The 14,227-nt window shown below is 42.4% G+C and overlaps 2 protein-coding genes and 1 pseudogene across 2 annotated transcripts; 1 reads left to right on the top strand and 2 right to left on the bottom strand.

Moving 5' to 3' along the window:
- The first annotated feature begins 279 nt into the window (after window positions 1-279).
- LOC118623321 (developmental pluripotency-associated protein 3-like) lies at window positions 280-7,373 on the top strand. Its single transcript, XM_036250834.1, has 5 exons — window positions 280-294; window positions 449-551; window positions 3,723-3,976; window positions 4,181-4,213; window positions 7,263-7,373. The coding sequence occupies exons 1-5, from the start codon at window positions 280-282 to the stop codon at window positions 7,371-7,373; spliced, it is 516 nt and encodes a 171-aa protein (XP_036106727.1).
- LOC118624163 lies at window positions 5,828-6,563 on the bottom strand (annotated as a pseudogene).
- Window positions 7,374-9,343: 1,970 nt separating the features above from the next.
- On the bottom strand, window positions 9,344-9,514 carry LOC118624638 (40S ribosomal protein S29-like). Its single transcript, XM_036253047.1, has one exon. It carries the CDS (start codon window positions 9,512-9,514, stop codon window positions 9,344-9,346), a length of 171 nt encoding a protein of 56 aa, XP_036108940.1.
- Window positions 9,515-14,227: the final 4,713 nt, after the last annotated feature.

Genomic DNA, 14,227 nt, shown 5'->3' with positions numbered 1-14,227 from the left:
CACCCGAAATTGGAGGAAAATTGCCCCTTTCTGCTCCGCTTTAGAACACTTAAAAGTCCAGTTCACAAACCAGTGGACATCTCTAGAACCAAAATTTGAAAAAAACGCCTCAATTTTAAGGCAACCACAGAGCCTCTAGATAAGTTTTCCAGCTTACTGGATAGAGGGCATGATTATCTTAACACAGAGCAGATGAAGATTTATCTATTCGTCCTAACAGGGCTACTCCCACCCACCTTAACGCTTTTAATCATCATCATTTACATTAAAATAGGCGGGATGATTGGTTTACTTGTATTTTTAGGTTAGCTCTTTCCTTCACTGCGTTTTGTTGCAACTTGGGATTTTCTCCCGGTTTCTAGGTTGCGTTTTTTTTTCTGGGCTACTTTGTAGCAATTTTAGAGTTTTTATTATCACCTTCTGCTGGAACCCTTTGGGGGGAATCTAGGAGGAGCTTCAAGCTGTGACCAGACTTCCAATGGACTCGCCAAAGAAGCCTAGCCCACCCTCGACCCCGGAGCCTTCTCCGATGCCTAGTGAAGGGGATTCAGGTAAGCCACATGGTGTCCTTGACTTCAAGGGGTTGGGGAAGTGAACAGGCTGCCTTCCTTTCTTCCTTTTTTTTTTTTTTTATCCTCACCAGAGGATATTTTTCCATTCTTTGTTCAGATAGGGCGGGAGGGAGAGAGAGAAAGAGAGAGAGAGAAACATCGACATGAAAGGGACCATCAAGTGGCTGCCAACCGCATGACCCAACCAGGGCCGGGGACAAACTGCAACCGAGGTACATGCCCTTAGCGGGAACCAAACCCGGGACTCTGGTCTGCAGGCCGACGCTCAACCACTGAGCCAAACTGGCCAGGGCTCTCTCTTCTTTTTAAAAAAATTTTTTTTTTCTTTATTGATCTTTTAGAGGGAGAGAGAGATAGAAACATCGATGAAAGAGAACATCGATTGGCTGCCGCGTGCAAGCCCCTCACTGGGGTCGGGCCCAGGCCCAGGCCCACAACCTGGGCATGTGTCCTGACCAGGAATCAAACCAGCGACCTCTTGGTGCACGGGTCAACGCTCAACCACTTAGCCACACTGGCTGGGCTGCCCTCCTTTAAGTCCCTCCAGTGGGGAAAAAAGAAACAGAGGACAAAGAGGAAAAGGGGGAAAGAGGGGTATTAACCTGCCTTGCTTGCTTACTGTGCTCAGGAATACTTTAATCTTTTAAGTCCACTTTCTGGGGAAGAGCAACTAAAATTCTGCTAGAATGACTCATAGCATCCTGCAGGCAGTATTTCCATCAGCAATACAAGTCCGGAATGGTAAAAAGGAACAAAATACAAGAAACCTAAACTTCAGTTTAACCTAAAGATTTTCTTAATCTTACATTTTCAGGATTGGCTTTCTACCTAAATCTACCCTTTAAGGAATGTTAAACAGGGAAACGGCTTTTCAGGAAATAGAGGGAAGGAGCAGGTTTTAAAAAGCCAGTGAAAAGTGCTGCAGGTCATCTACCATCAATCACCTCCTACATTGTTCAGCTCACATTAGTCAGGATAATAAGGTTTCAGAGTGAGGCAATGTGGCCAAGCCTGGGAGTGGGTGAGGCTCCAAGAAAAATGACACCCCAGAGAAAACAGAAAGGTGGAGACCTATTTAGCAGTATCCCTGGATCACTGCTTCCAAGAAAGTCCTCATTTGTATTGTACAGTACATTCACAGCCTTATTGTATGACAGGACTATGTATGAGATATGCATAATGGTTTGGATGGGAGGAGGCACGAGTTAAGTGGTTGGTTTCCATAACATTGGATTTGAGTAGAAAGATTTCCTACTATGAAAAAGCTGGATGTAACTGGAGAGGGTAACAGCCATCTCCACATCCTAGCTCTGCTTAAGGATGGGGAGAGACTGTTGCAATTGGGGTTTCTGTGGCTATTTCACTGGCATGGTTCTTTTTCCAGAACAATTCAGTAGGTTTCTTTATAGTTGAGAGTTGAACTGCTGAAAGCTGATCACTGAAACATTTTTATTTGTATTAATACTTTACATCTCATTCATATTAAAAATTCACACACAAATGAAAATGCAATAATTGCCAATACCTGGTTTCTGTCCCATAGTTTTCCACTTGAAATCATATACTTAGCTACTTTTGACCCCATGAGAAAAACATAACATTCAGAACAAAAGAAATTTGAGAATGAGCTGTTTTCCGCAGTAGTTGACTCTTAAGCACGTTTCCAATGTATGCTCTCAACTATGCAACATGCTTTACGAGCACAGGAGGTAATGCAAGGAGTATGTGGAACCCTCCACCCTGAGGAACCTCCCTCTGTCCATTTCACCTGTGTAGGAGCAGACCTGGTTTGAGCCCGAGACTAGTGACTTTGGGATAGTGCAGTTTACCCTAATGGATCTTCATTATTATTTTTATAATTTGAATCTTGATTTTTTTTTTTTTATCCTCACCGGAGGACATTTTTCCATTTTTTGTTCAGGTAGAGTGGGAGGGAGAGAGAGGAACAGAGCGAGAGAGAGAAACATCGATGTGAAAGGAACACATCGAGTGGCTGCCACCCTCACAACCAACCAGGGCCGGGGACAAACTGCAACCGAGGTACATGCCCTTAGCGGGAACCGAACCCTGGTCTCTCAGGACCGCAGGCCGACGCTCTAACCGCTGAGCCAAACTGGCCAGGGCTGAATCTTGATTTTTTTAAAATTTTAAATCCTCACCCAAGGATATGTTTTTATTTTATTTATTTATTTATTTTTATTTTTATTTTTTCTTTCTTTTTTTTTTCCATTGATTTTTTTAAAAATGTATTAGCCCTGGCCAGTTTGGCTCAGTGGTTAGAGTGCCGGCCTGTGGTCCGGAGAGACCCGGGTTCTGTTCCTGCTAAGGGCACGTACTTCAGTTGCAGTTTGTCGCCGGCCCTGGCTGGGTTGTGTGGGTGGCAACCACTTGATGTGTCCCTTTCACGTCAATGTTTCTCTCTCTCTCTTTTTCTCTCTCTCCCTCCCACTCTATCTGAACAAAATATCGAAAAAAGGTCCTCGGGTGAGGATAAAAGAAAAAAAATGCATTAATGTATTTTTGTTACAGATGTTTCTCCATTTCCCCCCACTAACACCCTCCTCCTGATCCCAGCCCCCACCCAGCATTGTGGTCTATGTCCATTGGTTATGGTCACATGCATATCAATTCTTTGGTTTATCTCCCACCCCCACCCGTCTCCTTCTTCTGAGGTTTGTCAGTCTGGACCCTACTTCTGTATCTCTGGGTCTATTTTGTTCATCAGCTTATTTTGTTCATTTATTCCACAAATAAATGATAACCTAATGGCTCTTTTTAAAAAAATCCTCACCCAATAATATTTTCTCAAATATCTTCAGATGGAGTGGGAGGGGGGAGAGAGAGAGAGAAACACCAATATGAGAGGGACACACTGACTGGTTGCCTCTCGCACAACCGCAACTAGGGCCAGGGACAAACCACAACCGAGGTCCGTGTCCTTGGCCAGAATCAAAACCATGACTCTTTGGTCCCCGGACCTATGCTCTAACCACTGAGAAAACTGGCCAGGGCCCTAATAGATCTTTCTTTTTTTTTATTAATGTATTTTTGTTATGGATGTTTTTTAACCCAAGTAACTATGAAAACCCCCTAGACACCCTCCTCCTGATCCCGTCCCCCAGTAGATCTCAAATATCTCTTTCCTTTCAGCTGGCGTTCAGGCGATCTCAGAAGTGCTAGCAAAGGACCTTAGTAACTTGACTCTCAAACCTAGAGCCACATTCCCTTCCCTTCCACCAAAACGTTCACCCAAACAGCAGGACAAAGAACAAAGCTTGCAAGGACTCGGACCCAGGCTGGGTCAAAGCCTGCTCTACAGGAGAAGACTTGGAGTGAGGACGGTGGCAATGAGACAAAGGATGGAAAGGGCGTTACTGCTGGCTCGGTACCGCACCCTGTCTCTGGTGAGTATGTGATCTCGGCAGACAACTGCCCAACTGGGAGGGTGAGGACACAACATGAATAGTGGTGAGTAACAGTCATTTATCACCACACTCATGAGTGCAGATGGGCATAAAGTATTCCTTCAACTTCTCTCTTATGGCAGATGTCGATAATCTAAGTTTTTCTTGACAGTTTCTAATAACTTTTTTTTTCTTCCCATTAAGCTTAAAAAAGACCCACAGGAGGGGAAACTTGAGGTAAATAGAAATTTTCTTACTATATGTGGGGTTTGTTTTTTTTTCCCTTTATTGATTTTGAGAGAGGGAGAGAGAAATATCCATGAGAAAGAACATCGATTGGCCTTCTCTTGAATTCCCCACACAGAGGAATGGGTTTGCAAACTGGCCATGTTTCCTGTCCTGCTGTCAAGTCATAAACCTTTTGACACACAGTTCAGTCACTGAGCCACACCAGCTGGACAACAATCTATGATTGGTTGGTTGTTTGCAGATGGGTAAAGGGGAATTGATTGGCGTGGACTTTCCGAATCACAAGTAACTATAGGAAAAAATCAGTTCATATTTGTAGTTTAAAATAGTCTTTTTTTTTTCCTTTGGAGGGACTGGTTCTTTATTTTAAAAGATACTTACAATTTTCAGTATCAAAACAGTTGTGCTATTGATTTTCTTTCTCCCAATTGGCCCCCAAAGAGATCACACCAAAGGAGAGTACATTTTAAGCCAATAAACTGCAGGATGCACACCTAACAGACCTCACAGAAACTTCACCAAAAATGGGGTATTGGGTAGGGAAAGAAACTTTTAAAGATCAGCACACTGCCAGCCCAGGCTGTAGCAAACTTCACAGCCAGATGAGGTGGTCAGTGTGCCCCAACTCCAAAGAAGCAACGTTTCAAAATAATACAAAATTTTAAGTTTTGTACATAAACTATTTAAGATTTCTCCAGCACCAATGGATACGAAGCACAATGAGATGGCACTTTTAGAGACAGGAGCTTCAGGCCCAGAGAAGGGTGATGAGATGAGTTTCATGTGATAAATCAGTGGCAAGACCATAATTTTCTTTCTTTCAAGGAGGCAGGAGAGCAAATAACTGGTCACTGCAACATAAGGGGCACATGATCCATTCTGTGAACCATTGGGAAAAGGGTAGAGATGGGGCAAGGATTTGGTCTCAGAGAGGTCTCACCATTTTAATTTGTTTGGTCACTTCTGGTGAAAACAGAAAAAAGAATTGCCCAAAGATACCTTAAAGGCTGAAACCTGAACATCTTTGTTTTGAGGGGGGAGGGGGGCTAACTTCTCTTGAAATCACCTTTGATTTGGCTGGTACTCTGCACACGGCCATGATTCCCCATAGTGGAGTCTTTCTCTGGGCTCCGACTGGCTCTCAGTAGGGCAGGCCCATACCTCTCTTCCTCCTCTATGGAGAGAATGATATGGATTAAGATGAAAAATTACCTCCTAAAAGTGAGAAAGAAGTTAGACCACTTCTTGAACTGCGGAATTGTTTGGAATATTTTACAAATGGTTGACGCATCAACAACAAAAAAGGTAATTACAAAATGTGTACATCACAACATGCTTTTAAAGACACTTGGCATTGTGCTCACATTCCCTTAAATGTTGTTCCCAAAGGTGCTCAGCCTCTAGCCCAACCAGAATCTGAGGAGATGCAGAGACAGCTTGGAGAAAAAGACATGGGTGGGGGATGGGAGGCAGTGAAAGAAGAAAGCAGCCTTCCAGTTTAAAGATCAGCCCTCAGTTTAAAGGTCAGCTTCAAGCGGGCTGGCCTCAGGCGGAGTCAGGGTCAGAGGAAGGAGCAACAGGCAGGGCTGGATTAGGGTGGCTCTACATCTCATTCAGGTCAAGCAGAGTCTGGTCCAGCATCCTTTGTGTACAGAGGCGTTCCTCTTTGGTGCATTTCAGTTTATCTTCCAAATCATCAATTATCTTTTCCAGCTTGGCTGCTGATCTCTCAGCAAACACAGCACAGGTCTCTGCCTCCTTGAGTTTATCAGTAAGAATCTATCTCTTCCTCATATTGTCTTCTTTTTGAGAGTACCTTTCTTCAGCAGCACTCAGACACCAGGTTCTGGTCCATCGGTCTGATCTACTCATCCATCCCTTGGCAATGGGACTCCGCCAGCTCAGCTTGTTCTTCTGTGCATTCTAAGTCTCCCTCAATAATTACCAGCCACCTCTTCATGCTTCCTGTCCGCCTCTTCTGCAATGTGCATGGTACCTTCTTTGAGCTGGGTCTTCTGGAGTTCTATCTTTTCTTCATCTTTTAAAGCTCGGTTTTCAACAACCTTCATACCTCTCTCGCTCTCATCAGCAGCTTTCTCAGCTTCCTCCAGCTTTTGCAGGGCATTGGCCAGGCGCTCCTGAGCATGGTCCAGCTCCTCTTCAACCAGCTGGATCCTGCGATTCAAAGAGGCCACCTCGGCCTCAGCCTGTTCCTCGGCCGCCTTTCTTCCTCCACTTCCCGCTGGAGGCGCTCGGCCCTCTTTTCTGCATCATCCACCTGCTGCTGCAGAACTTGGATCTTGCATTTCATCGCCTCAACGGTGGTGATCCCGGCCATGGTGCCCACCCAACTCCGGCTGGTGTTTGGTTTCCTGCCTCCTCTGTGCCGCGCTGCAACAGCTTCTCACCCTAGTTCCGCCTGCCCCTCTCTAAATTACCAGCAGTCTTTTTTTTTTTAAGAGCTCTTTTGGCCTCACAGAAAAATTGAGCAGAAACTAGAGAGAGTTCCCATGTACCTCCTGCCCCCATACACTCACAGCCTGCTCCACTATCCCATGCCAGAGTGACACAGTGGTATAGTTGATGAATCTACATTGACACACCAGTATCTCCTAAAGTCTACAGTTGACACGAAGGTTCACTATTGGTATATATTGACTTGTTGTGGGCTGTCACAAACCGGGTGCCCATGACAATACTGTGTAGTACTGGATGAACAAACACCCGAGCACAGTGTCCAGCAGCAGAATGAGTTCCTCACATTTAAGGCATTCAGAAAACTGACACCTGAATATATTTTTATTGATCGACAATCAGCAGCTGCTACCATTACAAAATGACCCACGCTCTGGGTTTCTTTGGTACCCATAGGTTTTTAGTCCTGCCCCCCCCCACACACACAAAAGGTTTTGTCTTTTTACTTTTCTTAATGTAGCATATTCCAAAAGCTATTCTACTAACATTATATTTGAGGGTGTGATTTACCGTTTTATTATTTTTATTAACCCAATTAATCCATTTCATTTTTTTTTTTCAGACTGAATCAAGATTCAGAAGATTTAGATGTAGCTGTCATTATTGCCTATATCATGGAGATCCTTCTGATAATATTAACATGGAGAATAATTATGACATGGAGTTGATTTAGCTATAAATCTTATTCTCGTACTTTTTTCTTGCTGCTAATTTCAAGGTCATTATACAGCAGCTTAAGTAAGCAACTCTAGGCTAGGATAGACTGTATACCAATATTTAGATAACCTATGATAGAAGTTCTGTGATGTCTTTTTCTGCCTACCTTGGTGCCAGTAAATTATAAGGAATTGCGGTTCGCATTTAAATGACTTCAATATACTTCAGATCCTTTTTAATTTGACCCAAAGAAGCACTAATAGGTCTTGAGTGTTGTCATTGTGTTTTAGAAGCCTGAAGTCAGTAAGATAGAACCCAACATCAAGAATTAAAAGCAAGTAACTTGTGTGGAAGAAATGTAAAAAAGAAAACACTGGGTAGGTTGGCTAGGCTAGAGCATGGTTAGTGCAGGGTGCATTAACTAGATTCTCTGGTTTTCAAAATTTTGAGTTGTAACATTTTTTTTAACGTGTTATTTCAATTTTTAGTAGCAAATTTGTGTATAGGGAGGGTATCTTATTAAAATTTGAGATATTTGAGACATTTTATAAATTGTTCTTCATTGTTTTTGGTCTTTGATTGAATTTATTGGGGCGACATCGGTTATAAAATTATAGGTTTCAGGTGTACAGTTCTATAATACATCATCTGTCTATTGCATTGTGTGTTCACCACCCTTCCTCTTAGTTTTTATTTTGTTTTTGTTAGCAATGGACAATAATTCTTATCCTCATCACTATTCTGTAATGTAAATATCTGACATTCTAATATTTTACGATATTTTCCTACTGGGAAGGAACTTTCACATTTGGGTAAGGTTAGAAAACAAGGGAATAAATATTTGCACCTATCAATTTCTTGGAAGAGATGTCAAAAATGGGGGGGGGTAGAAGGGAAGTAGAGGTTTTTGATAGAAGGAAATTAAATATGATAGTGGTATATAATACTAATGGAAGATGCCATCTAATGGCATTTTATTTATTTTCTTTTTTTCATGACTAATCATCTACACAGACTTGAATTTCTTTGGGACACAAAAGATATATACAATTTGTCATCAACCCTCCCACTGTTGTGTGTTAGAAGTATTTTGTTCACTTAGATAAGCAATCCTTTGATTTTTTTTTTTTCTTTTTATCCTGGGCCCAGATATATCTCTGATTTTTATGTGTGTTTGTGTGGTTTGTTTGTTTGTTTTTGTTTTGTGGTATGTGCCCCTAGCGGGAACTGAACCCAAGACACTCTGGTCCGCAGGCGGATGCTCAACCGCTGAGCCAAACTGGCCAGGGCATGTGTTTGTTTTCTAAAAGAAAAGCAGCCAGAGACCTGGGGTGAAGAAATAAATGCTGTGCTGATAATGTTGATAGGTATGACCAATAACCTATTGGTGTTCAGAATGGAGTAGAAACAAACGGCACAGACCTGGAAGGTTGGTCGCAACAGAAACGGCAAAGAAGTTGAACAGCTATGAGTTCTAAAGGGATGTTAAATATTAGCATACACTGCCAAGTTAGGTCTTCAGAAGTTGTTCTACTTAAAGTATTCAAACCATGATCTATCAGCACAGATCAATGTGGGATGGTGTTGAGGTTTTTCTTAAACTTGCAAGTTGCTAGTAGCACAGCCATCTTGACTACTTTTCTGTATGAATCAGAAAATCAGACTAGTGTTTGTTTGTTTTTAATTCTTAGTGATTTTAGAGGAGGTGGGGAGAGACAGAAAAAAACATCAATTTGTTGTTTCATTTATGCATTCATTGATTGATTCTTATATGTGCCGCAACCAGGGATCAAACCCTTAACCTTGGTGTATCAGGATGATGCTCTAACCAATTGAGCTACCAGGCCAAGGACAAGTTTTTCTATTTTATATACAGATAGCATTCTGTGGTAAGGGAGGTGTCTTGAATGGCGAATGGCCCATTCATGGAAGTTCACTTGGTCCAACTTACACTTGTACTTAACCAAAAGGCCGAGAAGCAATCACTTAGTCCAGCTTAATGAAGCCGATGTTCTTCGCGTACCGACAGAAACACTGGCGGCACCCATTCAGGCCGTTTTTCCGGATCAGACCATGCCAGTTTGAGCAGACACAGCAAGAACGAGAACCCTGGCTGAATTTTTTTGGATGGCTCCAGTAGAGTTGTTGGTGACCCATCTTGTTCTCTCCGAAGCAAAGAGGCAAAAAGGGGAGACTTATTTTTCTTTTTTTATCCTCACCAGAGGACATTTTTCCATTTTTTGTTCAGGTAGAGTGGGAGGGAGAGAGAGGAACAGAGAGAGAGAGAGAAACATCGATGTGAAAGGAACACATCGAGTGGCTGCCACCCGCACAACCGACCAGGGCCGGGGACAAACTGCAACCGAGGTACATGCCCTTAGCGGGAACCGAACCCGGGTCTCTCAGGACCGCAGGCCAACGCTCTAACCACTGAGCCAAAGCGGCCAGGGCTATTTTTCTTTTTTTAAAGCCAACTTATATTTACTGCAATCACGTTAAACTCATAAACTAATGAAATTTAATAATCCAAGAATGTGGCTAAATATAATCTATCCTACATGTCCTTTAATGTCCTTCCGATGTACATATTTATGTTTTTCTTCATAGACTAGAAGTATTTTATTTTTTTTGTTACGTGCCCCTAGCAGGAACTGATCCCAGGACTCTCTGGTCCGCAGGCCTGCGCTCCAACCGCTGAGCCAAATCGGCCAGGGCTAGACTAGAAGTATTTTATGTGCATTAGTTTATTTTATCCTCAAAACAAATTTAGAAGCTGCTGTCAGTGTCTTCATTTAGCGGTATTCTTTTTTTTTTTTTTTTTAGTACTATTCTTTAACACATATATGAGAGTTAGGTTTCAGATATTATAACCCTTCACCTCCAGATATTTGTTTATCTCTCAGGAGGATCAATTTCAAGAAATGTATAAAGGAATTGTATACCTTTGCCCATTTATGTTGAACCCTGAATTACTGTATGACTCAGCAAGGATTGAGTTGAGTTTCATTGTGTAATGCAAGCTGAAAATATTTATCTTATTCCATTACATGTCAGCTGTTTGTGTATATGTGCAGTTCTTTTTTTTTCTTCCCCTTTTTGAGTTTTAGAGAAAGAGGAAGTGAGAGAAAGATATAGAAACATTGATTGGCCGCCTCCTGCATGCCCCCCCCCCCCCACTAGGGACTTGGCCCACAACCTGGACATGTGTCCTAACTAGGAATCCTCTTGGTGCATGGGTCAATGCTCAACCACTGAGCCACACCAGCTGGGCAAAACTTTTTTACTTGATCAACTGCTCTTCTCACTTCTTTTTCTCAAGGATATTGTCAGTACTGTCCTAATGTTATGTTAAATGTTAATGGGATCTGAAGCCAGTTTGCCCAAACCGAACCCCTCTTAAGTCTCTGTTATTTTGCCTGACTGCTCAAAAGCATCTTTATCTTTGAAGATCATTAAGTTTTCTAGACTAGCTCTTTGGTTTTATATAATTTTCTTGAATAGTATCTTCAGAGTTCTGGTTCATTATTTTTGATTTCTTAGGCGTGTCTAATGTGTATTTGGGATTGTTTTTGCTTGTCTTTATATTTCGTATCCTCTAATCCTTTCATTGTTTTCACTTAAATTGCCTTTGTTCTACTTCTTGTCTTTACTGAATTCTCCATAGTATTTTCCTTGCTCCTCCCATTTTGTCCTGTCTTCCTCTGAGTATTGCAAGCTCACATTTCCTTAACTCTCGATTTCTTTATAGAGTTAGGGGTCCTTCATAGTTTTGCATAATTTTTTGACTCTTTGACACGTTTATTTAGTGTGATTTATTCTTTCTTTACTTAAAAATTACAGTTGGTATTTATTTTTAATACTACTACAGATATCTCCCACTTTCCCTCCCTTTGCCCCCCTCCACCTAGCCCCCTCCCCCAGTCCTTCTCTACATTATTGTCTGTGTCCATGAGCTAGGCATATATGTTCTTTGGTTAATCTCTTCCAGCACCGCCCTCTGCCCCCCAAACCTGTCCCCTCAGAAGTCTGTCAGTCTGTTCCATGTATCCATGCCTCTGGTCCTATTTGATTGTCAGTTTATTTTGTTCATTATATTCCATATATAAGTGACATCATGTTATATTTGTCTTTCTCTGAGTGGCTTATTTCACTTAGCATAATAATCTCCAGGTCCATCTATGCTTTTGCAAAAGATAAAAGTTGGCTTTTTTTTTTTTATCCTCACCCGAGGACATTTTTCCATTTTTTGTTCATATAGAGTGGGAGGAGGAGAGAGAAACATCAACATGAAAGGGACACATCGAGTGGTTGCCACCCGCACAACCCAACCAGGGCAGGGGACAAACTGCAACCGAGGTACATGCCCTTAGTGGGAACCGGACCCCGGTCTCTCTGGACCGCAGGCTGACGCTCTAACCGCTGAGCCAAACCGGCCAGGGCGGCTTTTTTTTTTTTAATTAGTATTTATATATTTTTTTTCTTTCTTCATTTTAGAGAGAGAGGACATTGATTGGCCGCCTCCTGCATGTCCCTCACTGGGGATTTGGCCCACAACCTGGGCATGTGCCCTGACCGGGAATCAAAACGGCGACCTCTTGGTACATGGGTCAATGCTCAACCACTAAGCCACACCGGCTGGGCCAACGTTGGTAGTTTTAAATATTTTTTTATTGTTGATTCTTTAGGGAGAGAGAGATATTAAATCGCTGCCTCCTGCACTCCTCCAACTAGGGATCGAACCCACAACTTGGGCATGTGCTGACCAGGAATCGAACCTCTCAATCTATGGGACAATGCTCAAATCACTGAGCCACACTGACCAGGAAATAAACATGATTTTTAAAGATACTGATGAGTGTCTGGCCAGTGTGGCTCAGTGGTTGAGCATCAACCCATGCACCAAGAGGTCACCAGTTCGATTCCTGGTCAGGACACATGCCCAGGTTGTGGGCCTGATCCCCAGTGGAGGGCATGCAGGAGGCAGCCAATCAGTGTTCTCTCTCATTGCTGTTTCTACCTCTCTCTCCTTCTTACTCCCTCTTTCTCTAAAGTCAATAAAGGAATTTTTTTTTTTTAATGCTGATCAGTAATACAAATAAGAGGTGTCTCTGAATCTCTTTAGCATCAAAGGAGAATCTTGCCAAAATACTAATACCCAATTTTCTTTTTTTTTTTTTTTTGTATCCTCACCCGAGGACATTTTTCCATTTTTTTGTTCAGGTAGAGTGGGAGGGAGAGAGAGGAACAGAGAGAGAGAGAGAAGAGAGAGAAACATCGACGTGAAAGGAACACATCGAGTGGCTGCCACCCGCACAACCAACCAGGGCCGGGAACAAACTGCAACCGAGGTACATGCCCTTAGCGGGAACCGAACCCGGGTCTCTCAGGACCGCAGGCCGACGCTCTAACCGCTGGGCCAAACCGGCCAGGGCCTAATACCCAATTTTCTAAATTTTCTCTGGAGCACATTGATTCAGAGAACTAATCTGCTCAATACCAGTCTAATAAATGTGTCAGGTTCGTGGGTAGACAGGTTTTTGATGTATGTTCTCCTTCCCTTTTATTAGAGAAGACAGAAGACATGTGAATAGGCCTAATCTCCTGCCCTCTGGTAATACACATGCTTTTCCAGCCGGCTTCTCATCGCATGCCCAGTAGGAGTTAGAATTGGGTGTGCTGATTGTTTAGGGAGAGTGCGTCATTCTTTCTTTGGAAGGTTCTACTTAGGTTTGACCTTCAACTCCCCTCCAGGAGCCTCAGTGAGCTTGGTGCTGTTTGAAAGCCATGGAATTATAACCTATGGAGCAACAGTAATTGAGGGTTAAATCGAGCACACTGATAGGTTTCTTTTATGTATTTTTTATTTAGTCTTTTTTGTTTTATTTTAAAAATTGTTTTTTAAATGTTTTATGTTTTTTTGGAGGGGGTGTTTAAATTTCATTTAGTGGTCTTGGGGTGTTTTGGTAATTTAATTGGGGGGGAATATACTAATGTGAATTTTTACGGTTTAATAAACACTGCCTAAAATCTCCACATTCTGGTAAGACAAGGTTTGCCTGCATCTAAAAGTTCTGAAAAAGACACAGCTCTTTACTACAATTAGACAAATCTAATGATTTAACAGCAGCAACTTGAAATCTAATGAAAAGGTTTAGAGTTCTTCCACGTGGTAATGTTTTCTTAAACACACTGGCGAGCACCTTAAATTCTGGTATAAGCTGTTTGGTTCCAGTCCCCCTTCCCCCCCAAACTGCCCTATTCCCTAGTTACAAGCAGAAATACTGGTGATGTGTTTTCACATAGGCTGGTGAAAAGTGCTTGGTGTTAAGGATGCTGATAACTTCTGTGTGACAAATTACTACAACAAAATCCCTGAGATCATTTTATAGAGAGGCTACTCCAGTGGTCTGACAATGAGCTATTCCTAGTGGCGAAGGAAAACTGTAATAGCTTCAATCTAAGGTCTGAATGAGGGAAGGAGAAGCATCTTTCAAAAACTTCCTTCACTCACTGGCAGACGTGGCTCATTGGTTAAGCATCGGCCCATGCACTGAGGTCACCTGTTTGATTCCAGCTCAGGGCGCTTGCCCAGGTTTCTGTCTCGGTCCTGGTGGGGGTCATTGGGGGGCAGCCCATGCATGTTTATCTCTTCTCCCTCTCTGTCTAAAATCAATAAAAACATGGGTATTTTGTCTGTTTTTTTTTTGTTTTTTTTTTAAACTTTATTCACTACCTAAATCTCCTCCAGTTCCCTGAGAAAATCCCCTGCTTTAGTACTGGGAAAGGTGCTGTGTTATGAGTCTGAATACAATATACATTGTTCTACTAAACCATAAGGACAACTGCTGAGTTCTACTGGACTCTGGCACA

The sequence above is a fragment of the Molossus molossus genome, unplaced genomic scaffold (assembly GCF_014108415.1).
Source record: "Molossus molossus isolate mMolMol1 unplaced genomic scaffold, mMolMol1.p scaffold_m16_p_10, whole genome shotgun sequence".
Classification (NCBI taxonomy): Eukaryota; Metazoa; Chordata; class Mammalia; order Chiroptera; family Molossidae; genus Molossus; species Molossus molossus.
Note: the sequence above shows the minus strand (reverse complement) of the source record. Positions and strands in the feature narration are given on the sequence as shown.